Source organism: Diplotaxodon limnothrissa, linkage group LG3 (genome assembly GCF_057381915.1).
Source record: "Diplotaxodon limnothrissa isolate DT_005_m linkage group LG3, D_limnothrissa_male_GT1.1, whole genome shotgun sequence".
NCBI lineage: Eukaryota > Metazoa > Chordata > Actinopteri > Cichliformes > Cichlidae > Diplotaxodon > Diplotaxodon limnothrissa.
This window is the reverse complement of record NC_140598.1, coordinates 19,749,600-19,777,503: the sequence shown is the minus strand read 5'-3', so window position 1 is coordinate 19,777,503 and position 27,904 is coordinate 19,749,600. Positions and strand designations below refer to the sequence as shown.

At 41.1% G+C, this 27,904-nt stretch overlaps 1 protein-coding gene across 1 annotated transcript in view; it reads right to left on the bottom strand.

Annotated features, from left to right (window-relative positions):
- Nucleotides 1-22,690, bottom strand: part of LOC146634810 (uncharacterized) — a 55,538-nt gene extending 32,848 nt beyond the window's left edge. The window contains exons 1-7 of the mRNA XM_085349959.1: nucleotides 22,654-22,690; nucleotides 21,436-21,783; nucleotides 16,160-16,492; nucleotides 15,965-16,063; nucleotides 14,954-15,274; nucleotides 6,605-6,922; nucleotides 5,940-6,263 (exon numbers count right to left, since the gene is read on the bottom strand). Coding sequence (XP_085206085.1) covers nucleotides 5,940-6,263; nucleotides 6,605-6,922; nucleotides 14,954-15,274; nucleotides 15,965-16,063; nucleotides 16,160-16,492; nucleotides 21,436-21,783; nucleotides 22,654-22,690 — 1,780 coding nt within the window. The remainder of the gene's footprint in view (nucleotides 1-5,939; nucleotides 6,264-6,604; nucleotides 6,923-14,953; nucleotides 15,275-15,964; nucleotides 16,064-16,159; nucleotides 16,493-21,435; nucleotides 21,784-22,653) is intronic.
- Between the last annotated feature and the right edge of the window lie 5,214 nt (nucleotides 22,691-27,904).

The following is a 27,904-nucleotide window of genomic DNA, read 5'->3' as shown; positions in this document are numbered from 1 at the left end:
TATACATGGACCAAATGCTGATGACCATCCTTTTTTCATACATTCTGTTCTTTGCAGTAACACCACACTTGTAATAAGAGAAGACTTAAATCTGCTATTTAATCCAGAAAATGACAGTATAGCAGTGAGTGAAAGGATCTGGCAGTGTAAAGATGTTTGTTTAACAGTACATGAATGATTTCCGTCTTTGTGATGCTTGCCATTCACAGCACCCCACTCTCAGGGTTTACAACATCTTTACACCTTCTTTAAAGCCCCAGGTCCAGATGGTTTTCCAGCAGTTTTATGAAGAATTTTGACCTACACAAATATCTACTCAGATCCAGCTACTGCCCGATTCCACTCACAAAAAATAGGCCTTAAAATACTCTGCTAAACCCTTGCCAGAAGATTGGTTAAAAAAAAAAAATTCATCCTGACCAAAGATGTATTAGAGTTTAGACCAGGGGTGGGCAATCCCAGTCCACGAGGGCCGGTGTCCTGCAGGTTTTAGATCTCACCTTGGGTCAACACACCTGAATCACATGATTAGTTCGTTACCAGGCCTCTGGAGAACTTCATGACATATTGAGGAGCTAATTTATCCGTTTAAATCAGCTGTGTTGGTTCGAGGACACATCTAAAACCATTCTACAAAAACCGAAACACAATAATGATCTACAACTACCAAATTCTTTTACTACTACTGCTTATCCAATAGATTGTGTTGTGTGTTTCAGACTGTACTGAACTTATCAGACAGCCCATAGCTGGATCTAGAACTTCAGAAAAGTAAAAATCTGTAATTTGCCACAGGGAAAGCTAAAGGCTAGGCCTGAAACTCTGATTGTGGGTGACTCTGCCGTAAAGGATGTACAAAGGATGTGCGGTAAGAACACTAAAGTCCTCTGCTTTCCTAACGATATGGTCAACAACCTGAAGGAGAGAATTCTTCAAATTGCAGATGAATATCCAACTGTGACAAACATTGTCCTGCATACAGGGTCAAACGATGTGTCCAAACAACAGTCGGAGGTTCTGAAACGGGACTTTACTGGAATATTAAATACTGTAAACTCTCTGAATGCAGCTGTATTCATCAGTGGACCTGTACCGCCGGTCAGAGGAGGAGACGAGAGATTCAGCAGGTTGTTTACACTGAATAAATGGCTTATATCAGCATGTGCTGACCACTCAGTGCACTTTATCGACAACTTTAATATTTTTTGGGAACGCAGGCATCTGTTCAAAGCAAATGGATTTAATTTTAACAAGTCAGGGGTGAAACTGTTCCCCTCCAACTTGTTTTATTCCATACGTCATCCATCCGTGCTTGGTGCCAAGGCTGAGATAAACGAGGAGTTATCTTATAAAGAGGAACAAACAGTACTCCAAGAACAGACAAAGCTCAGCAGAAACCTTGAGGAGGAGCTCCATCTGCCCCCACCCAGGAAGAGCCTCAGAAAGGAGAGACATCCATGGCATCTGAGGAAGAGCCTCAGAAAGGAGAGACATCTAAGGCAAGAAGAGGGGTCCCTATTTGCCTCCAACTCTCTCAACAACACCAACGACCAGGACAAGGGACCACGACCTTCCCCAGTCCCCCAAACCCCTGACAGGCCATCACCCTCCTCCCCCTCCCTTTCTCCCTCCTCCCCACACCTGAAATTCACTGAGGAGATGATGGAGCGGGTCAATGCTGGGCTCAGATCTACCCCCCGTCCCAATCCCTTTTTGTCCCCCATAAACCCCCCACCAGAGCGGCCAAAGGTTCGCCATCGAGCCCCACCCTCAACAGAGCAATCGAAGTCACATTGCCCAGCCTCGCCCCCCTTAGTTCCTCTTCATGCCCTGTCTCCGCAGTCTGATGTGTGATGTGTGAAGGGTCCGGGCTGTGAGGATTATGGCAGTGATGACTTTTCCCAGGAGAAGCTGGGACCCTGTTTACTAGAAGGTTTTAAAATTTCTGTACTTTTAGGTGACAGGAGACATGTGGCCTGGTCAAAACACAGAGAGCTGCACTCTAAAAGATCTTTAAACAAAGTAAACATACCTTGTGTGCCACAGACTGCTCCCAAACACGAGGGGACAAGTAATACCTCTAAAACACTTAAGTTGGCTTTATTAAACATTAGATCTCTAGCTGGGAAAACATTTTTAATTAATGATTTAATCACTGAGCACAGCCTTGATTTTATGTTTTTAACTGAAACTTGGTTGGACCAAAGTAACAGTGGAGCTGTTCTCATCGAGACGACCCCTCCTAACTACAGTTTTATCAGTGAGGTCAGGGCGAGCAGGAGAGGAGGAGGGGTTGCTGTCTTATTTAATGAATCATTTCAATGTAAGCAGCTATCTCCTGGAAGTTTTCAGTCTTTTGAATATGTGGCTTTACAGCTGAAGGCCCCATCCAAAGTTGTGTTTCTTAATGTTTACAGGCCTCCCAAATACTGCACAGACTTTTTTAATGACCTCAGTGAACTGCTGTCTGTGATCTGTGTTGATTTTGACTGTGTAATTATTGTTGGGGATTTTAACATTCATGTGGACAACCCTCAGGACAAAGGGACTAAAGACCTGAGTAACACTCTGGGCAACTTTGGGCTGACTCAGCATGTAACAGAGGCCACACATAATAGAGGACACACTCTTGACCTACTGATCTCCAAAGGCCTGAGCATTTCAAAGGTTACTGTATCTGATGTGGGCCTGTCTGATCATTACTGTGTTTTCTTTGAAAGTAAAATCTCAGCCCACACAAATATATCAACAACAGTGATCACAAAACGGTGTATAACTGAACACAGTAGTGCAATTTTTAACCAGGTCTTCCCATTAACACCTGACCTGTCCAGAGGGTCAGTCAATGAGCTCGTCAATAGCTTCAATGCTAACATGTTAAATGTAATGGACACTATTGCTCCCATTAAGGTGAAGGTTATCTCTGGAAGGAAAAAGTCTCCATGGAGAAACTCCACACTGGTGAAAAATGAAAAAAGAGAGTGTAGGAAAGCTGAGCGCAGATGGAGAAAAACAAACCTCCAGGTTCATTATGACATTTATAAAGAGAAACTTCACAATTATAATTTACAACTGAGGAATGCAAGGAGGTCCTACTTCTCTGACATCATCACTAAAAACAGCCATAATGCTCGGGTCTTATTTTCTACAGTTGACAGACTAACAAACCCTCCTGTGTCAGTGGCAGCTGAACTTCATTCGACCATGGCCTGCAATGACTTTGCCAAATTCTTCACTGAAAAAATCCAAAAAATTAGACAAGCAATTGGTACATCAACAGCAGATCCAGGATATGTACTGTGTCCACCAAAAAACTGTTTAAACACCATGAAACAGTTTAAACCTATTAACAGCAAAGACCTGGAGGACATCTTAGGTCAACTGAACTCCTCCTCCTGCTGTTTAGATGTCCTGCCAACAAGTTTTTTCAAAAAGGTCTCAAAGACTTTAGAGTCAGACCTGTTACAGATCGTCAACTTTTCTTTATTATCAGGTGTGTTTCCAGAATCACTAAAAACTGCTGTAATCAAACCTATACTGAAAAAGGACAATCTTGACAAGACACAAATGAACAACTACAGGCCGATCTCAAATCTCCCGTTTTTAAGTAAGATCATTGAAAAAGCAGTTTCTCAACAGCTCAGTTACTTCTTAAAACAGAATAATTGCTACGATGCCTTCCAGTCAGGTTTCAGACAGACCCACAGCACTGAAACCGCTCTGACCAAAGTGTTTAATGACATATGTCTGAATACAGACAGTGGAAAAATGTCAGTCTTAGTTTTACTGGATCTCAGTGCAGCATTTGATACAGTTGACCACAACATATTACTCAAACGACTGGAGAACTGGACAGGTCTTTCAGGAACTGTACTAAACTGGTTCAAAACATACTTAGAAAACAGGAAATACTTTGTATCAATAGGTAACTTCACATCTGAGCAGACAAGTATCACATGTGGAGTTCCCCAAGGTTCCATCTTGGGACCCCTTCTGTTTAACATCTACATGCTCCCACTGGCACAGATTATAAACAACAACAAAATAAACTATCACAGCTATGCAGATGACACACAAATATATATCACAATGTCACCAGGAGACCGAGGCCCTGTACAGGCTCTTGGTAAATGCATTGAGGAAATCAATGACTGGTTGTGCCACAATTTTCTCCAGCTAAACAAAAACAAAACTGAGGTAATAGTCTTTGGCGCCAAAGAAAAACGATTACAGGTCACCAGAGAACTTCAATCTATACATCTAAAAACCACAAACCAGGCGAGAAATTTGGGTGTAGTGATGGATGCAGACCTAAACTTAGAAAAACACATTAAGACAATAACAAAGTCAGCTTACTATCACCTCAAGAATATATCAAGGATAAAAGATCTGATGTCTCAACAGGACCTGGAAAAACTAGTCCATGCATTCATCTTTAGTAGGCTTGATTACTGTAACAGCATCTTTACAGGTCTACCTAAAAAATCAGTCAGACAACTACAGCTCATTCAGAACTCTGCTGCTCGAGTCCTCACTAAGACCAAAAAAGTGGACCACATCAGTCCAGCTCTGAGGTCCTTACACTGGCTGCCTGTCCGTCAGAGGATAGACTTTAAAGTTCTGATGCTGGCCTATAAAGCTCTGAATGGTTTAGGACCAAAATACATCAATGACCTCCTGACCCAGTATGAACCTTCCAGATCCCTCAGGTCATCTGGATCCGGTATTTTATCAGTTCCCAGAATCAGAACCAGACACGGAGAAGCTGCATTCAGCTTTTATGCTCCTTATATCTGGAACAAACTCCCAGAAAGCCTCAGATCAGCTGAAACACTCAGTTTATTTAAATCCAGGTTGAAGACTCACCTGTTCTCAGCTGCATTTGAATAAAGCACCAAATCCACACTTTTAAGCTTAAATTTCAAAACTAACATTTTAACTACTGATTTTATCTACTGTTCTGATTTTATCTGTTTTGATTTTATATACTGATGTTTGTTTGTTTGTTTGTTAATTAGTTAGTTAGTTTATTTGCTTGTTTTAATCAATTTTAAATCATGCTTTTTATTTGTTCTTGTTTCTAATGTCTCTGTAAAGCACTTTGAATCACCTTGTTGTTGAATTGTGCTATACAAATAAACTTGCCTTGCCTTGCCTTGCCTTTCAAAAGCTGAAGTAGTAATTATCATAACTGCTTTCAAAGCCTGAACATAAAAACCTCTCAGATGTAAACTGAAACCCATTTGGAACAATCCAATAAATTATCAGAAAGACAAAGTGAGGCAATTGTACTCAACCCTAAAACTGTTAGGAATATGGTATCTAACCAGATACTTAGCCTGAATGACATTACCTTGGCCTCCAGTAACAGTTTGAGGAATTTCAGAGTCATTTACTTACTTCTAGATCATGTTTGTTTAAGAAGAACATCCGCCTTCGCATAATAACAACTGGATGACTTTGCTTCTCTCTGGTCATTAACCGGATCAGCTGACCACCATCAGTGAGCTAGATGGTCACTGATGGTGGTCAGCTGCTGTCTTGTCTCCTTGTTTGACTTGCAGGTAGCTGTGGGGGAGTTTCTATGACTGTGGACGTTTGGTGGACGTTTCCTGAGGGCTGGGAACTACATTTGCCATTTTGGGCTACCTATGTGTCTGCCTCAGTTGGCGGTGATAGATGTGTTTTGTTTTGGGTTTTTTTGGGGGGAATAATGACCCCAACTCGCAACAAAGAGGAGAAGTACCTCCAAAATACACAAACATAACTGAGTCTATCCCAGCTGTTGTAGGGCTAAAGGCAGCACACAAACTGTATAAGATAGTAGACTACTGTAGGCCACACACACACACACACACACACACACACACACACACACACACACACACACACACACAGAACACAGTGTGTGAACAAATAGAGTCATTTAAATCCCTCACCATTGACTTTCAGATTAACTGCCTTCTTGAACATGATTTTTCCCTCCTTGCTGTAGACGGTGCAGGTGTAGACTTGTGTGTCCCTCTCTGTGGGGTATTGCAGGGTCAAACTGAGGTCTCCAGTTGTCAGCAGGTCTTCATTCACCTCTGTCCGGCCTCTGTAATCCTGATCTTGTTTTTCTGGTTTATTAGAGCCATCCTCATACACATGGGCCTTTTTGTAAGTGTCTCTCCACTCCACTTTAGCATCATGAGGCAACTCAAGTGTGGTTTCACAGGGCAGTTGGACAGACATCTCCCCTGAATCCACGGCCACCTGGTGGACTGAGAGAAAAAAGAAGCATTTATAAATGGTACAGACAGGAACAGCAGCAGTGATGGTAACAGGACCTCCCCTCCTTGTTTCATGACTCAGATTTGTGATATTTCCATGTGTGTTCACTTTGATGGTTCTGGTAAAAAGCATGGATGACGTTATTCTGACTGGGATGTGAGTGCTAACAACATAGATATATTTGAACTGACTTAGCCTTCACAGTATGCTAGCTAAATGTTAAATAAACATTATGAAAACCTCATGAAAGTCTCATGGATGATGTGGACTCTCACAGTTCATCTTCTGTGAGCTTTTACAGTGACCTTTGACCTGTATCTACAGCACTGACCTCTGACATTGAGCACCACTTGTTTCCTCAGCAGGATGTGTTCCTCCCTGTCATAGAGGGTGCAGGTGTAGATGTTTGTGATTGTGGGGTATCTCAGGGTCAGACTGAGGTCTCCAGTCCTCAGCGCATCTTTATTCATCTCTGTTCGGCCTCTGTACACCTGATCCTGTTTCTCTGGCTTAGTCGAGCCATCCTGATACACATGGACCTTCCTGTAAGCGTCTCTCCACTCCACTTTAGCACCTTCACGTAACTTAACTGTGGTTCTACAGTCCAACAGGACAGACTCCACCCCTGAATCCACCACCACCTGGGGGACTGAGAAGACAACACAGCATGTGTAAGTGGAACAGACTGCAACAGCAGCATGTTAGGGTTTAAAAATTATTACATTGTTTATAAAACTATTAAATAAAGCTGTTTTTATTATTTTAATATATACACAATGCAAATGTGCTCATAAACATTTTGGCCCTCCGTGTTTGAGGGTTGAGAGCTTCATCCAGCACTACTGTCTGGATTTGAAATATTGAAAGAAGAAGCAGAGTGCTTACATACACATGATAAAGGTTAGAATAGTCTCTGGGTCAGAATGTCCAAACAAGTTGTCATGAACTAGATTTTAGGATCTAGGATAATATTAAATGCCGTATTTTCCGAACCATAAGGTGCATTAAGTGAAACCAAACAGTTAGATATCAAACTTTACTCAACTCATTCTTCTTGCTTCTGCTACTTCTGTACCATTGATTCATTACATTGATTGTATGTTTGTGTGGTGATTACATTATTGATCTTTGTAAAGAGGCAAATGATAAGGCTGCGTCACATTTTATTGAGTTATTATTTGGTAAAGGATTTTATCCTTTAATTATAAAGCCGAGTAGAATAACGGATAAATCAGAAACACTAATTGATCATATTTTCATTAATAGTTTGGAGAGTAATATTATGAGTGGCCTCATCATAAATGATATAAGCGATCATCTACCAGTCTTTTTTACTTTTGATTTAAATATGAAAAGAAAGGCTGCGACAGACTGGAAACCTGTCCAGGGTGTACCCCGCCTCTCGCCCTATGACAGCTGGGATAGGCTCCAGCGCCCCCCGCGACCCTGAAAAAGGATAAGCGGAAGCGAATGGATGGATGAAAAGAAAGGAAGAGGTTGGTTTCGTGAGTTATAGAAGGTTAAGAAATAACGAGGCAATTAAAGAGTTTAGACAAGATCTCATGGAAGTGGACTGGAAGGAGGTTTATGTTAATGAGGTCAACGTTGCACACGGAGCATTTTTAAATACTTACTTGGCCTGTATGATAAACATTGTCCATTGGTATCATTTAAGTATAAGAAAAAGAATAAGAATATGAAACCTTGGATAACTAAGGGTCTTGCAAATGCGTGTAAAAAGAAAAATAATTTATATAGAGATTATATAACACAGAGAACTAAGAATGCGGAAATGAAATATAAAGTTTATAAAAATAAGTTGGTATTAATATTGAGGAAAGCCAAGAAAGACTACTATAATAAACTTTTTCAGGAAAACAAGAATAATATTAAGGGCATTTGGAATATTTTTAAGGAGGTATTGGGTAACAAGAACACACCCTTAGATCGCCCTAATTATTTTATTAAGAATAATCAAGTTGTCGAAGACAAGACTGAAGTAGCAAACGAATTCAATTGATTTTTTGTAAATGTTGGACCCACTTTAGCAAATTTAATTAGGAAAAATTACGAAGCCTGGAAAGCAGAAAGTAGAGTGGTTAATTCCACATTCTTGGCTGATATTACCATAAAAGAAATAGTAGCAATTGTAGAAAACTTTAAAAATAAAAAATATACTGACTGTGATGGTATAGACATGGTTGTAATTAAAAATACTTTAGATTGTATAAGTATTCCTCTTTGCTATATTTTTAATCTTTCGTTGCAATCAGTATTTCCTGATCGAATGAAAGTGGCAAAAGTGATACCCTTATATAAATCAGGAGATAAGCATAGTTTTAACAATTATAGGCCAGTGTCTCTTTTGTCACAGTTTTCAAAAGTGCTCGAAAAACTTTTTGCGCAAAGACTTGATAGTTTTATTGAAAAATATCAACTAATAAATGAAAATCAATTTGGATTTCATAAAAATAGATCAACGGCATTAGTATTGTTGACTTTCATTGACGATATTTCATCTGCAACCCATAATAATAAATATACAGTGGGGGTATTTGTTGATTTAAAAATAGCTTTTGATAGTTACAACATTCTATTTTGATTTCTAAAGTGTATAATTATGGTGTGAGAGGAGTGGCATTGAATTGGTTAAGGAGTTATTTAGAAAATAGGTTGCAATATGTACATTATCTCGGCAATACCTCTGAAAGATTGAAGATTTTATGTGGCGTTCCTCAAGGTTCTATTTTGGGACCTAAACTTTTTAATTTATATATTAATGATATCTGTGACGTATCAAAAAGGTTAAATTCTATTTTATTTGCAGATGACACAAATTTTTATTGCTCTGGAGAGAATTTGAAAGATTTGGTTGAAATTATGACTTCTGAGATGTTAAGATTGAAAAAATGGTTTGATGTTGCCCACCTCTCAATTTTAAATACACTTAGACATTGAGGGCTATCAGGAGGGACTATGCGCTTACCTGCTGCTCCTTGGCAGGTAGCTCCATGCCCTCCTGGGTTTTAATTGCACCTTAGAACACACATGCATCAACACTACAATGAGCGGGTGGAGGGAGGTTTGGAGTCTTCTCCCACCCCAGTTCTCTGCGGCCGGCTGGAGCGGGAGGGCTGGGAGGAGTTGGCCGTCCGACTGCGGTCTGGGGTGTGGGGCCTCCCTGCTGCTACGGAGTCGGGGTGGTCTGCCTCTCCCCACCGCAGGGAAAAGGGTAACAGCACCTGGGTCTGGGTGCAGTTCCCCCCTCCAGGGGCAAGGGTACCTAGACCCGGTTTGTAGAGTACGCTTGGGGAGTGTGATCGTGTGTACAGCGTCTCTTTATGTCTGTCTCCACGTTGGTTGAGTGTGGAGTAAGTGCACATGAGAGCATGAGGGTGGGAATGGATGTTTGTGTCTGTGTGTGCCTGTATGTCTGTGTCTATATGTCAGGTTGGGTGTCAGACGCCACCTTTCTGGGGACACCTCAGGCCCTCCAAGGTTTGGAGGCCTATCTCCACCCACCACCACTTCCCCTGCCGGTGGCGGACTCCCTCAGGTGTCGGTGCGTTGGTGGTTCTTTGTGTCTGGGGGCAATGGCGTGTCCAGTGGGGTGGCCTGGGGGGGCACAGGCCACCCCCCAACCAGACTGGCCACCCCAGGTGCCACCCCGAAGATAAAACAATAAAATTTAATGAAATATCAAATGCACGATTATGGTTTCACAGTGAAGCTCAGATATCCGAGTGTAAGTGAATGCAGCATCGGCTTCTGCACTATGCGCATCATGTTAGCAAAGGTAGGAGAGCCAAGCACGAAAGACAGCACCGCAGAAAACATTTTTTCGGCGAAAGATTAACAAGTTAACATAGCTGGACTAGCCATCGGACGTTTGCATGGTGGGCTGATGACTTATTTATGAGAGGTGGTGGATTGGCCAGATGCAGGCCGATGTGTAAAAATAACTCAGTTGTTTGGTGGTGGCTATGGCGGAGCTTCCACAGAGGCAACAGGTGGATGAGGGAGGGAAGGTGAGGCAGGAGGAGGAGAGACCCGAGGCGGCCGCCAGTCCGACTGTCAGGTGAACTGAACTTCAGGTAAGAAGTTATGACCTGCAGTCTATCTGGGTCAGATATAAACCAAGTTTAGGTGGAGTTTATTTTCGCTGTGCTGACTTTTTACAGTCAGTTACAATAACTCATACTGCGTGAGCTAGCATGAGACTTTATACAGCTGTTCGGTTGCTATGATGTTACTGATAGTGAACTTTATTTTATTCATAAGGTTAGTTAGTAGAGTTGCCAACAGCTCCTTAAAAACATGGGATGGTCCATCATTCAGAGAAAATATTACGCGTTTCGTATTGAGCTGAGAAGAGACGCAGTTTGTCCCAGACTTCAGCTAGGATGGAAAAAGACACAAAGCTGGAGTTATTCTGTCTTTACAGCTGCCTCTTCTATTGCTACTTCAATCATGAAACTGATCAATGATCAGCTGATCGGCTCTCTTGTTTGTTTATCACTCACTTTGCACCAGAAAGAGGAAACCAGCAGATGTCGCGCTAAACAACAGCAGCACGTTTAAGCTTGATCAGCTGTTGTTAGAATTTATTTAATATTAATTTCTAGTATCAGCTGATGTTTGCTGGAGCCACAGCTGTAAAGCTGCTGGTCATGATGTCGGTTTGGATATGTGGTGAGAGGGAAACATGAAGATGAAACCAGGAGATGTCCTTACTGGATCATCAGAGCTGTGATGGAGAAACAGGTTTACCTTTTAGGTGACATGAATGAGTTGAAGGGAAGCTATGAACTGTTTCTGAGAGACAAATAACACCAGGATCCTTTTCTAAGTAGCTGACAGCTGGTAACTGTGCAGGGGCGGGTCTAGCAAAGTGTTGCCAGGGGGGCAGGTAGGGCATTAACAGGGAGAGGGGGGCACAAAGAAATACTTTTCTTTTTTATTCTCATTTAAAATATCTAGCTTTTATTAAATAATTATCTGAATCTTGCGAACAAAGTTTTTATCTGACGTAAAATGTATAGAAATCATACATATACCAAAAAGACTGTACATCACTGTCACAACAGGGTTTGTTTTCATTCAAAGGCTTTATGGCTTTAATACCTGGTGGGCCGGTCTGTAATCAAAATGCCCAATTTTTTGTCCCAGTCCAGCCCTGCAGGTTAATACTGGCAGTGTCACCGTGCCAGCTGACTGTATTTTATCATCAGCCAGTGTTGTTCTTTATCAATATTACCAAAGTTTACCATAAGGCAGCATATAAAGTATTTACTTGCTTTCAGGTTTTATTCAAATGTTAGTCTTTTCATTTGTTTCCCCACTTTTTTCCTGTTTCAAAATCAAACACCAGTTTGTGAGAAGATTATCTTCTTTTTTTTAACAGGCATTGGTTTTGCATTGGCTAATTTGCCAGTTGTTTGTTAAAAATGTTCGTATTTTAATATTCAAAAATGTTTTTGCCCAAAACATATGTGCACTACATGTCAGTAAAAATACTATGCAAATATTGATGTCCTTGAATGTTGAGTAAACACTGACTGATTGTATCTCTTGTACTTTATCAACGCAGTATCTAAAAACTTTGCACCGTAGTGGTTAAAATCTCATTCTAATAAGAGTTAAAAGCGCATTCGGTTATTAGGTTTATAGGATTATTGAATTATGGTTAACAGTTGGTAGAATTGTTTTTAACATTATCTGCCAATTACATCTGCCACCCTTCTCCAAATCTGTGCCCCTACCTGGCCCCCCCAACAAAAATTTTCTAGAAACGCCACTGTCTGGGGGTGGGTGTCCAGGTACACACCGGCTCACTCCTTGGCGGCCGCTTATCGGGGCCTGGAGCCTGGGGCTCGCTCGGGCCCCTTCGGAGGTGGGGTGCCCCCGGCCTCTCGGCCTGGGGCTCGGTCACTCAGGCACAGCTGGCTGCCGGCGGAGCTCACGGGCGCGTCACTGCAACTCCTCCTGGCTTCTGCTCCGCGGCTGCTGAGTGAGCCCTCATCTGGGACTCTCCTCAGCTCTTTCCGGGACAGTGGCGCAGCTGCCCCTCTGTTGGTCTTCCTTGGTCTCTTGTGTTCTGGGGGCCTCTGGATGTCTGGAGTTTTGATCTCCTCCATACCTGCTTCATACCCTGGAGGATGGGGCTGTGGCCCCCCCACACTCCCTAGCAGATCGTTACATGGAGAAACCTTTGGAATACAAGCGCGCTGATCCACACAGGTATGCACACGGGTGTTCACTGCTCGTAGACCCAAATTACACCTTTCTTGGCTGCTACTTCGAAGCACATCTGTCCTGCGTGCTGCACAACAACATTGAATATTTAGTATTTACTGCTGTTTACACTTAGCTAGATTAATGCGATGGTGTTGTGTTTAGTATGTTGCTTTGTTTTTTTTGCTTGTTTTCTATTTTTCTCTCAACAGGTGATCCAGGAGATTTTTTTTTCTCCCCCCCTTTCTCACTGTCCCTCTCCCCTTCTGTTTTTCCTTTCCTTCCTCTTTCTTTCTCCCTTTCCTATCCCTCACTCATGTCTGTCCCGTCTGTAACATCTGAAAATAAAATATAATAAATAATAAAAACAAAGATCGACCAAATGGACCAATACGGCAATGCCACGATGATCCATTTGGCAAAGTAAATCCATTGGGCATCCTTGTTGGTCTTCAGACAACAATTCTGATGGCTAAAGAACCAAATGGGACAGGCAAAAAAAAAAAAAGAAAAAGAAAAAATGGTTTGATGTAAATAAATTATCTTTGAATCTGACAAAAACGAAATTCATGATATTTGGCAGTCATGCAAAGGAGGATGAAGTCATTATGTCCATTGATGGAGAATTGATTGAAAGAGTTACTGAATTTCGTTTTTTGGGTGTAATAGTAGATGAAAATTTGGAAATCTAATATTGAGTATATTAGAAAGAAGATGGTTAAAAACATTTATATTTTGGGAAATGTAAGAGATTTATTAGATTATAAAACAATGCACATTTTATATTTTTCATTGTTTTTCTCATATTTTAGTTACTGTGTTGAAGTCTGGGGGAATACATATGAGAATACTATAAAACCTCTAAACTTATTACAGAAGAAAGTGATACGAATGATTCATAATGTTAAATATAGAGAACATACAAATAAATTATTTATAAAATCAAAATTATTAAAATTAGGAGATTTAGTGAAATTACGGACACTATTAATTATGTTTAAGGCTAAAAATAATATTTTGCCCTTTAAGTTACAGAGTATTTTTGATGTGTTCAGAGGGAGAAGATAGCAGAAGGAAATTGTATTTTAAGCATCAGTTAGCTAGGACTACACAAAGATTAATGAGTCCAACGGTTAGGGGTATACGACTGGAACTCACTTCATTATAATTTAAAGAATTGTATAAGTTTACATTGTTTTAAAAAGTGTTACATGCTTAAAGCGATAACTCAATATGAAGAATGTGAATGAAATTGGAGTTCATTGAAAATGGATCCATTATAATTTTTTGTTTTATTTATTTTATTTTTATTTTCTCCTTGTTACTATGTGGAGTGGTATATTCTAATTGTAAATTTGTTGTTTGGTTTGGGTTAGGACCGGAGATAAATGTTAATGTTAGTTTGTTCCCTGATTTTTGGTGCCCACTTGTAATATAAGTTTGAATGTAGATAGGGGGCAGGGTTTAATAAGAATATTTTCTTCTTCCTGCTCCTTTTCACACATGGTTGTAGTGCTTTATTGATAGAAAGTGTGGTTGGTTTGTTTGATCTGTTGTACCAAGTGTGAAATAAATAAATAAATGAATGAATGAATGAATGTTGAATTCTCTCACAGCTGTTCTATTCCTATGTTGTTGCAGTAAATTAATGACTAACCTCGTATTGTGGATGGATTATTTCAGTTGTTCTCCTGACTGAAGTTTGGTCCGTTTACAGCATCCTGCCATGCGATTGCATTTGTTTCCGAATTCAGAACCCTCACGGTAACTTTTATTATAATGTGTATATATTATAATATTATTACGAGGCGCACTGTGGATTTTTGAGAAAATTAAAGGAGATGTTTTTCTTTTCTGTCTCAAAGGAGCAGACACCAGGCAAGGTCGGACTGAATGAGGAGGATCCACAGCAGACTGCCACATTTGGTGCTCGGAGAAGATAGCCCTAATAATCCTTTGTTATTGTAATTGTTTGTTATTGTAGAGCCCGTTTCAAGATTATCCTTTCTGTGAAGCAGACCAATGGTTCACACAAAGGTACAGCGCTGTAAACTTGTAATTTCAACTGCTGAAGCAAATTAAATGTTTTTAAATGACAGATATTTTTCCTAAAGTCTTGAAAAATTTTGAACATGACAAGCAGTGATGGTAACAGGTCCTCCCCTCCTTGTTTCATGACCCAGATTTGTGATATTTCCATGTGTGTTTATGAGGAAAGTTGAACGGTTCTGGAAAAAGCATGCATGTAGTTATTTTCACTGAGATGTGAGTGCTAACAAAATAGATATATTTGAACTGACTTTAGCAGTGTGCTAGCTAAATGCTAAACCAACATTATGAGAAACTCATGAAAGTCTCATGGATGATGTGATGATGTGAACCCAGTTCATATTCTCTGAGCTTTTACAGTGACCTCTGACCTCTGACCTGTATCTACAGCACTGACCTATAACAGTGAGCACCACTTGTTTCTTCAGCAGGATCTTTTCCTCCCTGCTGTAGATGGTGCAGGTGTAGCTGTTTGTGTTCGTGGGGTATTTCAGGGTCAGACTGAAGTCTCCAGTTTTCAACAGGCCTTCATTCATCTTCGTTCGATCTGTGTAAAATTCGTCCTGTTGTTCAGGTTCATCAGGGCCATTCACATACACGTGGACCTTCCTGTCATTGTTGTCCATCCACTCCACTTTAGCATCTTTGGGGAGGTGAAGTGTGCCTTTGCAGGGCAGCTGGACAGACTCCACCCCTGAATCCACCACCACCTGGTAAACTGAGAGGACAACAAAGCACAACATGATGACATCAGCAGCAGCTGTGGTGGTCACATGACCTCCCTGTCCCCATCCTTGTCTTCTAGTCTCAGTCAGATTGTGTCTCAGTTTGTTCCTGATGTGTTCCTGACTCGTTCTTTGGTAACTCGTCTGCAGCGTCCTGTAAAGTGCTGCAGACATGTTGGATGAAGAAGAACAGACAGACTGAGCCTCCACAGTCGGCCATGTCTCACACACATGAGCACAGAAACCATGAAGATCTCATGTGTCTGAACATCTGAAGCTCTCCACCACATGACTGAGCACAACTCAAGGAGGAACATTTACTGAAGCTGCTGCAACATTTACTGTCAGCATATGTTTCCATGTCAGCCTGCTGTTTACCACCACAGAAGAAGAACAGCTTGTCCACATGCAGCCTCTGTGTCAGATCAATGCAGTGAAGCACACACACTGTTTAGTAAAGTCATGTTGTGGAGCTGTTTCACTGATCAATGACTGAGTCTGAAGGAGGTTTTCTGACTTCTGAAACAAACCTGGAAGTTTCTCTTCAGCTCTCTGTATCAGCTGTTTGTAACTCTCAACTCTTTCAGCTTCTGGAACAAGTTTGTGTGAGCCGCAGTCAAGGAGCCACCAGAGGACACCTGCTGACCATCGGCATTATGGGTAGTGTAGTAGGAGACACTCACCTGACATGAAATAGTGCCGGAAATGAAATAAAAGACCTCCAGAAACCCCAAGAAGAACCAGGATAATTGGGAGAGCTATGGCCCAAGATGGGAATGGCTCTGTGTAGAAAACAATAATAGACCATAATATTAAAACATCATCATAATATTATGACAACATCTACAGCACCACTGACCTTTATCTACATCTCTGACCTTTGACCTGCAGCTCTACTTTCTGTCTCAGGATGTCTTTGTCCCTGTAGATGGTGCAGATGTATCCTCCACTGTCTCTCTTTGTGGGTTTTTTCAGGGTCAGACTGAGGTCTCCAGTTCTCAGCAGGTCTTCATTCACTGTTGTTCGGTCTCTGTAAAGGCCGTCCTGGTCATTAAGTTGGTCGCCTTCGTTTGCATACACATGAACCATCATGAGTTCTGGGTCAGAGCGAGTCCACTCCACTGTGCTGTCCTCAGGTAGGTAAGATTTTGTTTTGCAGGGCAGGATGACGGACTCTAAGCCTTCATTCACCTTCATCTCCACCTGCTGGTCTGAGAGGACAATAAATCACAATATGAAATAGTCATCTGGGATATGAGCATTAGTAATAATAATAATAATAATAATGGATTGGATTTATATAGCGCTTTTCTAGGCACCCAAAGCGCTTTACAATACCACTATTCATTCACTCTCACATTCATACACTGGTGGAGGCAAGCTACAGTTGTAGCCACAGCTGCCCTGGGGCAGACTGACAGAAGCAAGGCTGCCATATCGCGCCATCGGCCCCTCTGGCCAAATTGATCTGGCCAACACCAGTAGGCAAGTAGGGTAAAGTGTCTTGCCCAAGGACACAACGACCAGGACAGAGAGCCCGGGGATCGAACCGGCGACCTTCCGGTTACAGATGCGATTCCCAACCCCCTGAGCCACGGTCGCCCCCCATTAGTGTTGCTAATCTATGTCTCTGTGGTAATACATCATCATCTGGCCTCTTTTTTCCCCATTGAAAGCTAAACTGGATCTTTAACGTTAACAATTTAATCATCGTTTGATTATTTCCAGCATTAAAAAAGCCTTGATGCCATGGAAACATTGTTTAATGCACACAAAATCTTTATATTAGACACTTATAAAAGTTTTTATAATTTAAATGTAATGTATTTTAAACTATGTTTTCTTTTTTTGCTGTTTGTTTATTTTTTGACTGATCAGAAATCTCATTTTGAATTTGATGACAGCAGGATATCGCAAAAAAACGTTGGAATAAGGGAACAAAAGCCTGTAAAAGAAAGTTGTACTGAAAAGAAAAAGTCCACAGAGCAAAGGGGATGTACATACAAAGCACTAAATTGATCTAGCCCATCTAGTGGTCTATATGTAAGTACAGTGGAACCTCGACTTACGAAATAAATTCGTTCCAGAGCGTCTTTCGTAAGTCAAAATTTTCGTTAAGTCGGAGCACCTTTTTCCATCGCCTTTTGAGTGAGGCGATGCTGGCTGAAGACAAAGTTCTTGGTGGAGGAGGACCTTGCTCATATTTGTCAATAATTTCTCTCTTTGTTTCCATCGAGAGCACCTTACGCTTCTTCTTTTCACTCGAATCACTTGCAGAAAGTTTTTTCGGCCCCATTATGAATGAACGGTAGGCTAATTGCATATGAGAAGCACACGAAATAGCGCACTGCAACAACGATACGTCTTTCATATGGAACAGCAAAACGCAAGTACAAAAGCCAAGGGGTTATCACATGATTCGGAAGGCATTGTGGGAATTCTGGTCTCTGCCAGCGGATTTCGTTATGCGGGCATTTTGCCGTACCATGGGCAGAAATACTGCCATTAAGAGCCTTCTTAACTTGAATTCTTCGTTAAATGGGGTCTTCGTAAGGCGGGGCTCCACTGGATGAGAATTTTATATCTAATTATAAAATCAACTGTAAAGCAGATAAATAAAAAGCGCTTCACTGTTGCTTACTACAATGCATTAGGAGCCTGGCTGCAGCATTTTGTATCACTTAGAGATATAAATAAAGCTTTTTTTCTAAGCTTGTAAACTAGACATTACAGTAATCCACCACAATGACACAAATGCATGAATACATTTATGCATTTACGTACAGGAGACTATTAGAATTTAGAAATGTTCTGGACTGGACTCATAAGTCAGACGCCCTCTACAGGAAAGGGCAGAGCAGGCTGTACCTGCTGCGGAGACTCAGGTCATTTGGAGTGGAGGGCCCACTCCTGAAGACCTTCTATGACTCTGTGGTGGCTTCTGCTATCTTTTATGGTGTGGTCTGCTGGGGCGGCAGCATCTCTGCTGGGGACAGGAAGAGACTGAACAGGGTGATCCGAAGGGCCAGCTCTGTTCTAGGATGCCCTCTGGACCCAGTGGAGGTGGTGAGTGACAGGAGAACGGCGGCTAAGCTGTCATTACTGTTGGACAACATCTCCCACCCCATGCAGCAGACTGTGACAGCACTGAGCAGCTCCTTCAGTGGGAGACTGCGGCACCCACGGTGTGGGACGGAGAGATTTCGCAGGTCTTTCCTCCCCACTGCTGTCAGACTCCACAACAAAGACTTTAACTGATCAAGCACACACATCCACACATGTGCAATAATACTAAGTGCAATAATCTTTTCTGGCATCGTTGTATTTTTACTCAGTTGTATATAGCATTCGTATTCTATTTTTATCTTATTGTATATTTTTATTCTATTTTATTCTACTGTATATAGTATTTTCTTTTATTCTATTCTGTACAGTTGTGTACTGTATTTATTCTTATTGTATTCTAATTTTTGCATCATAACTTTTGCACTGTCCACTTCCTGCTGTGACAAAACAAATTTCCCACGTGTGGGACTAATAAAGGTTATCTTATCTTATCTTATCTTATCTTAAAGGAACGTCAAAGAGATTTTACATATAAGTCAAGAATCAAATACAGAAAGATTACAAACACTGGACAGAAATCCTTTGACTGATTCTTAAAAGCATTTATGGAGAAGCTGTAGTCATAGTCTGAGTCTTGTGTGAATATAAAAAAAAAGTTTATTAGTAGAGAGCAGTTATCAGGGACACAGAGTGGACTGTGGAGGATAGTCTATCCAGCTGTCGAGGCTTAAAAGACAGACACAGTTGGGTGTCATCAGCATAGAATTGATATCATTTAATGACATCAGCTAAATAAAGGATATCAAATTAAAATAATGGACCCAGAATTGAGCCTTGCACTACCCCACAGATTAGAGCAGCAGTGTCAGAGGAGGGTTTGCTTACCCTGAGACAAAAAGTCTTTCTAGACGAGTAGGAGGAACCTTCCTCCTACTGTGCTGAACCAGAGATACCAGCCAGCATCTTAAGCATTAAATAAAATATTATAGTCAACGGAATCAAAGGGACTTCCACCCACCAAGGAAGCTAACATTGCTGATGACAGCAGGACATCCTCAAGCAGACCCAATGTAACCGTAACCTGCTCTTTGGAAGCATCCCACATTCCAGACAAGTTTTAACAAAAGCTGGTTAAATACAGTGTACCAAAGAACTCAGCACTTGTTAGCTTGTCTTTACTAAATGAATTCTTGAGTTTCACTGGGAGCCAGTATTTACTAGAAAAGGCTTCAGCAAGTGGTGAAAAACCTCAACATTTCTGAAGAGTGTTACACAGTTTTGACAACTAAATACGGTCATCAGAAAATATAAAATATTATGTATTTATGTATCCTCTGGGGGGGTGGCTGTGGCTCAGGTGGTAGAGCAGATCAGCTACTGATCGGAAGGTTGGTGGTTTGATCCTTGGCTTCCCCAGTCTGCATCCCAAACATCCTTGGGCAAGATACTAACCCAGAGTTGCCCTCCGATGCATTCATCGGAGTATGAATGTGTGTGAATGTAGTTTAGTTTGCACTTGAGTTTAGAAGTGCTTGTATGAGTGGGTGAATGAGGCATGTTGTATAGAGCGCTTTGAGTACTCCGGGAGAGTAGAAAAGCGTTATATAAAAATCAGTCCACTCTGCTATTGTGGCTAGGGATGTCGATTTCTATAATCGTTTAGATTCTGATTCATAAGGTCTCGATCAGTTCAATTTTGACTTAGACAGTGAGAAATCTTATAATTCTGATCATTTATCAGTACATTTCCATATTTTTATATCTATATATCTATATATATCTATATATATAGATATATAGATATAAAAAAAGCTGAGACTTGTGAGACTTCATCAGAGGTGTGAGCATCACAGCAGATGCCTTTTTGTCAAAGTAAGTGAAAATAAAACACAGAAAAACCTTTTTCTAGCCTAGCTTTTTATATTACCTTATAATATTTTGCAGTAGAACAAAAATGAAAGAAAACCATGAATCAACATATTAAGTGACTGACAGAGAGAGCCATCCAGGAAGTGTGATTCTATTGTGGTGGAAGTAAAACGGCAAAAGTAAGAGGGAATTAAAGACAATGTTTATCAAATGTGAAGCTTAGTTTTGATCTACTTTTGCTGCTGGTTCAGTAAATTTTGGTCAGAGAGTGACAAAACCTGCAGCTTCAGAATCAGTGAGATCTCGCCTTTTAGTCCTGATGGCGTGTCTGTGTATGTGCCGTCGAGTGAAATGGTCTGTGCTTTGTGTTTAGGTGTTTGTGTGGAATCAATGTACCTGCTGTCATTTGGTGTTTTAGCTGTCTGGTGGTTGTTAAAATAGTTTTGTGAGCTGAGATTCAGGTGTTCCTGGCAAAATACATTTATATTTAAAAATCAATTCAGGATTTAATGAATCAATATCGCTTTATTCAAGCTAAAATCGTACCTTAGTTGTGGCTTCCATGGAGCTTAGATCTAAAATGTTGGTCTTTGTTTATAACAGAATTGCCAAAACACTCTTTGTTAGGTCTGCGCTCACAGGCCTCACTGATTCAGAGACTTATCCCCATGAACGAAGCAAGACAACCAGAGATTGATGGGTTTTAACTTGCAAGGGAAGCCGGTCGGATCAGTTGTCTGGGATCTCACCTGATCCCACACAACGCCAAAGAACCAGCGTCCCCTTACAGCCTTTATTCAGTCAACACACAACCCCATTGTAAAACCCATATGGTGTGTCATAAAGGTTAAAGGGACTGTGTGTGTGTGTGTGCATGCTCATCCGAGCATCCGAGTCATCTCACCCCTCCTGTATACGGTTTAACCCCTTTAACGATCTCTCATATACCGGTGCAGGTGAGACAATCTTATATGGAATGTGCCTGCAGTTAAACACTAATAGCTAAACCTCCTCCACCATCTTGCATGTACGGTAGAAACAGAAAAATATCTAAACATGCAGTTTAAGAAAACTGCATGTCATTGTTGTGTTTAAGACAAATTTAAACACAACAATGGCAACTTTTAACCAAATCAATCTAACCTGTTTAACGTCTGATCTGTCCACAGTACTGACTCCTGACCTGTATAAAGAGCAGGTGTTGGTGTTTCTTGCTGACCTTTGACCTGTAGCTGTATAACTGTCAGTGTCAGCTCTTCTCTTCCAAAACTGATGGAGCAGGTGTAGCTGCCGCTGTCGGTCAGTTGTGGTTTTCTCAGAGTGAGGCTGAAGTCTAAAGTGTGCAGAGCATCACGCCTCATCGATGTGCGTCCGCTGTAACGCTGGTTTTGTCCTCTAAGGTCATCTCTTCCTTCTCGCTGTAGGTGGACAGAGTTGGGATGAAGATCATTGCGCATCCACATCATTGTGGGGTCCTCGGGTGTAATACCTGAGTATTGACAGGGCAGCAGGACAGATCTTTCCCCCTCATTCACCTCCACCACCACAGCCAGGGCATGCTGGGAAACTGAAGACACATAAACAGACATAGAAATTAACCGCATGCTGTGGGTTTGTCTCAGATACCTCAGGTGACAAATTAATTTAAGAAACTCAAGACATGTGTTTGAATATTGAAACGTTGACTCTTGACAACACAATAGTAAGCTGGTTTGACACAGATGTTGTAGATACATTTATTGTACATACAAGTGTTTCCTTCACCACTTAATGTGCCTGTGAATATGTTGGAGCGCCATCTTGTGACAAGTTTAATAACTGCTGTTCCAGTAAAGCAACATTACAAAAATTATTCTGATGCAGGTCCTTAATGTGACAGCAGTGGAACAGCTGTCAGTTCAGCCTTTATCTTCATCTTTTATACTGTGATGTTTTCCTGTTACTGTTACACACAACACTGTACCTTCTTGTACATCACACTCAATATGAATAAACTGCAGGCTGCTCAGCCACTCCGCCTGAGGATAACCACCGTAGTAGAATCAGTTTAAACAAGTCTACACCATGTATACACACACACACACACACACACACACACACACACACACACAGTGAGTAGTTGGCACTCCTGCAGAGGTATGTCAGAAATGTTCATCCTTGGCTCTCAGTGCCTACAGACTTGTACGGTGACTGCAATGAACGCCTGTTTGTAAGACGAGGACTGAACCACCGTACAGACAAAGGGATTTAGTGTAAAACTATTTTAGGATGTTGTTCAGCGTCTCAATGATGGAAAAGCACAACCTTTGACTACAGTCTTTCATATTTTTACAAACAAAGCTTCTTTCCTCACTATTCGAGTTACTTGTTTGTAATACAGCTCCATAAGTTTTACACACAATCGGCATTTAAACAGTATTTAAAGTGTGTATCTTACTGTTGATGAGGAGCAGCAACACCAGCAGCATCTTCATCCCCCTGTAAACAAAAATCCAACTGGCAGAATTAACCAACACGGATGGATCAGAATCAGTGAGACATTTATCTCCAAATGTTGACACATAAATAAAAGTTTGCTTTTGGTTTCTTCAAGACTCTGTTCCAGAAAACAGGTTCAACAGCATCTGAGTCCAAGTTTTACCTTGAAGTCGGTTATAAAAAAAATGTGCACAGCAATGAGGAAATAAAAATAAAAAGCAGCCTCTCTGAACACAATAACATGCAAATATGAATGTGTGTAGCACTGCATCATTATATGGATATATCTATCTATCTCTCTCTCTCTCTCTCTCTCTCTATATATATATATATATATATATATATATATATATATATATATGTTAGGGGTGCAACGATACACAAAATTCACGGTTCGGTTCGGTTCGATACTTTGGTGTCACGGTTCGATATTTTTTCGATACAAAAAAATGTTCATGCCTTTTTAATTTGTCATTTATTAAAATTATAAATATATATTTTAACTCAAAAGTACCGTTTTTAAATTTAACCCTAACCCTTGTGCGTGTTTTTTATTTTGACAGCGAATGCGCACCACTTATGTGCACCCCTGGTTATATAGCTCATCATATCGCAGCCACAGAAATTCTTTTGTCCATGAAACCATAAAGCTGCACTTTCTTTTTGCCTTATAGTCTGATTTGTCATAACTTCTCCGTTTTGTGGTAAGCTTTTCTTTGGCTGTCACTTCTTCACCCTGACCTGTCTTATTTGGCTCAGCAGAACTGAAATATATATCCTGCTGCTTTTACACACACACTCACATAAGTTCAGCGATTCTCTGCGCGATCAACCTCTCACATGTTTAAGCTGCGGGAGATTTCACTTGTCATGTTTGCATAGTAAGCTAACGATTGATAAGACGATGTCAGAGGAATTGGTGCACAAATTATCATCACTCACCAATCAGTACTGTCGCTCTCTATACGCAGTTCGCGTGATTGCAAAGTGAAAGCAAAAAAACAAGCGCAAATTCAAACACGATGTCAATATGTCACATATTGACAGTGGCTCACCGATGACAATGACATAATTACCCAGCTACATTTCTGAAAGAATGCAAAATCATTGACATATATTTTTCCTTCCTACAATAGCCCGACGGGCAGGGCAGAGATAGATTTTGGTAGCCCGACTGAAAAAATCGCTAGCCCCAGGACGTCGGGCTAGCAATATTGCGAGCCCTGTATCTGATTGAGGAATCGCTCATCTTTGTCCTTGCACTAGGATAATGTCGGCGTAAATGTGCAGTCATATTCGTTGTGTTCCCACTAGTGCTTTCAGGTTAATCTCGTTGAAATGACCTTAACGCCACAACACGGCAAATCTCCGTTAACGAGCTACCGCCGATCACCCCGTGCATGGGGCTAGACGGCCAACACGTTAACGAGCTAACTGAGCTAACACACTAGCTCCCACCCATGTAATTGAGCATTGCATGGCACATCCAACATACTGTTTTACTTTAGTCCATGACTCGCTTACCTTCAGGGTCATACAGTGGGGCAAAAAAGTATTTAGTCAGCCACCGATTGTGCAAGTTCCCCCACTTAAAATGATGACAGAGGTCAGTAATTTGCACCAGAGGTACACTTCAACTGTGAGAGACAGAATGTGAAAAAAAAATCCATGAATCCACATGGTAGGATTTGTAAAGAATTTATTCGTAAATTAGGGTGGAAAATAAGTATTTGGTCACCTCAAACATGGAAAATCTCTGGCTCTCACAGACCTGTGACGTCTTCTGTAAGACGCTTTTCTGTCCCCCACTCGTTACCTGTATGAATGGCACCTGTTTGAACTCATCATCTGTATAAAAGACACCTGCCCACAGCCTCAAACAGTCAGACTCCAAACTCCGCCATGGCCAAGACCAAAGAGCTTTCGAAGGACACCAGGAAAAGTATTGTAGACCTGCACCAGACTGGGAAGAGTGAATCTACAATAGGCAAGCAGCTTGGTGTGAAAAAATCAACTGTGGGAGCAATCATCAGAAAATGGAAGACATACAAGACCACTGATAATCTCCCTCGATCTGGGGCTCCACGCAAGATCTCATCCCGTGGGGTCAAAATGATCATGAGAACGGTGAGCAAAGATCCCAGAACCACACGGGGGGACCTGGTGAATGACCTGCAGAGAGCTGGGACCAAAGTAACAAAGGTCACCATCAGTAACACACTACAACGGCAGGGAATCAAATCCCGCAGCGCCAGACGTGTTCCGCTGCTGAAGCCAGTGCATGTCCAGGCCCGTCTGAAGTTTGCCAGAGAGCACATGGATGATACAGCAGAGGATTGGGAGAATGTCATGTGGTCAGATGAAACCAAAGTAGAACTTTTTGGTATAAACTCAACTCGTCGTGTTTGGAGGAAGAAGAATACTGAGTTGCATCCCAAGAACACCATACCTACTGTGAAGCATGGGGGTGGAAACATCATGCTATGGGGCTGTTTTTCTGCCAAGGGGACAGGACGACTGATCCGTGTTAAGGACAGAATGAATGGGGCCATGTATCGTGAGATTTTGAGCCAAAACCTCCTTCCATCAGTGAGAACTTTGAAGATGAAATGAGGCTGGGTCTTCCAACATGACAATGATCCAAAACACACCGCCCGGGCAACAAAGGAGTGGCTCCGTAAGAAGCATTTGAAAGTCCTGGAGTGGCCTAGCCAGTCTCCAGACCTCAACCCCATAGAAAATCTGTGGCGGGAGTTGAAAGTCCGTGTTGCTCGGCGACAGCCCCAAAACATCACTGCTCTCGAGAAGATCTGCATGGAGGAATGGGCCAAAATACCAGCTACTGTGTGTGCAAACCTGGTAAAGACCTATAGTAAACGTTTGACCTCTGTTATTGCCAACAAAGGTTATGTTACAAAGTATTGAGTTGTATTTTTGTTATTGACCAAATACTTATTTTCCACCCTGATTTACGAATAAATTCTTTACAAATCCTACCATGTGGATTCATGGATTTTTTTTTTCACATTCTGTCTCTCACAGTTGAAGTGTACCTCTGGTGCAAATTACTGACCTCTGTCATCATTTTAGGTGGGGGAACTTGCACAATCGGTGGCTGACTAAATACTTTTTTGCCCCACTGTAAACAACAATTATAACTAAACAATTTGAGATAATGTTAGTTTCCATTAACATTAAATTAGGTTACTGAATTGGCAAACACCTTCCTATTAACATTACCCATTTTACCCCAATAACTAAAGAAATTAGCACTTGCAGGTCAAAACCTTTATTCAAGAGATGCAAAAATAACATTGATACAGTGACTGTCAAAAATTACAGCACTGATCATACTGTGACATGTTGGTTCAAAACAGCACACTTAGAAATATTCAACGTTCTTTACTTCAACTGAATGAAACTGAAAACACCATTTCACACGACCCATATGGGATATTTAGACTGTATAACTGTTCACGCTACATCTCTTCACTAGTAAAAGAAAGAAAAAATACAAAGAGAAATTTAAAAATGCTGCCAAAATGCTGCACAGAGCAAAAGGAAAAACAAACAACAACAACAAAAATGGCCCTGTCCTCATGGCTGATGACGTGCAACCCCATGACCCAATCTGGGGCAGTGATGTACCAGCGGAGTTCAAGTTGTGGACCACCGGACAGAAGGTCCTGCACTCACTGTTCCCATGGGTCGGAACTGGAAAAAACACGTTAAGAATTGAGACTCTTGACTACCGATTTGGACTTTTCCTGAACAGCTCAACAAAGATAAATAAGGCTCAGAATGAGGAAATCGACGCGATCAGAATAGTGGTCATGCAACACAGGGTCGCCCTGGACATGATTCTCGCTGAGAGAGGGGGCCTCTGTGTCTTATTCAACACCACTTGTTGCACCTATATCCCGGACAACGTGCACTCCTTGACCATGACCACCGCCCTAGACAAGTTGCGACAACTGAGTAATGCGCAGCAACAAGACTATGTCACGAACAATGAGGACTGGCTGACCTGGCTGCTGAGTGGCAGCTGGAAGACCCTTGTGATAAAAGGACTCGTACTGATAGGAGTTCTGCTTCTATTATTGTGCTTGTTTTCTATATGTATCCTACCATGCATAAGATCCATGATTGACAAAATGGTACAGGCCACAGTAATTACCTATGTTGGACTGCCACTAGAAAATGAACCGGATGTAGAAGATTTAGTATAGAAACACACACACATACTGAATGATGCTACAATTGAAAATGTTATAAGCAAGTGATTGTTGGCTGATAATAAAGTATGATTAAGTGAAAAATATTAACATCAGGAGGGGATGTTAAAGAAGAAACGCTTTTATGAGATTTATGTTGCATTAAAGTATATGTTCATATTTTACTCTTAATAGGAAAAGAACAAAATGTACTACTCGCTCTGTTTATAGAAAGAGGAAGTTTATATGAACTTAGACACACACACACATATGCAAAATTAGAGGAAACTGCTATGCTTGTTTCACCCTGCTATAAATAATAAACGACTACTGCAGCTCGGTGTGAGTCCTCTCTGAGCCCTCACCCGTGCAGCACGTTAACCGTCTCCAAGTGTCTCAGTGTTGTTTATTCACCTGTTTGATAACTGTAAATCTCTGACAACAGTTTATTTGTACCATCTTCACGTGAACACATTCAAGAACATAACAGATGAAGAAACATTAAAAACTTCCACACTACATAAAGCAAGAAAAATAGTTTTTCTTTCAGGTGGTTTCAGAAAAACAGAAACATCAAACATCTCCAAGACTCTCTTTGAAAGAACTAAAAACCTTTGTTCTCATGGTCCAATCATGAGTGAACTCCCCGATGAAGCCTTGTGTGCTAAAACATGTCAGTGTTTTAAAGGTTAAACATGAGTTTCCAAAACGTTTTGCTGGAGAACAATGAACTATTTGACTGAGTTTCAATCATTTACAGACGAGCAAAACCAGGACAGAGAAAAAAGGACAAAACTGACTCAGTAAAAAACAGAAAAGAAGATCCCATGTAGATCTGTATTATGTAGAAGTTCAGCCCAGCAACCAGTTCAGTTCAACACAAGTTTAAATGATTCTATCTGAACTCTGTGGAGCCTGATCTCAAGCTTTTTGAGTCTGACACAGAAACCAGAGGATCTTTCTGTGTCTTCAGATTCACTGTGATCCAGTGATGGG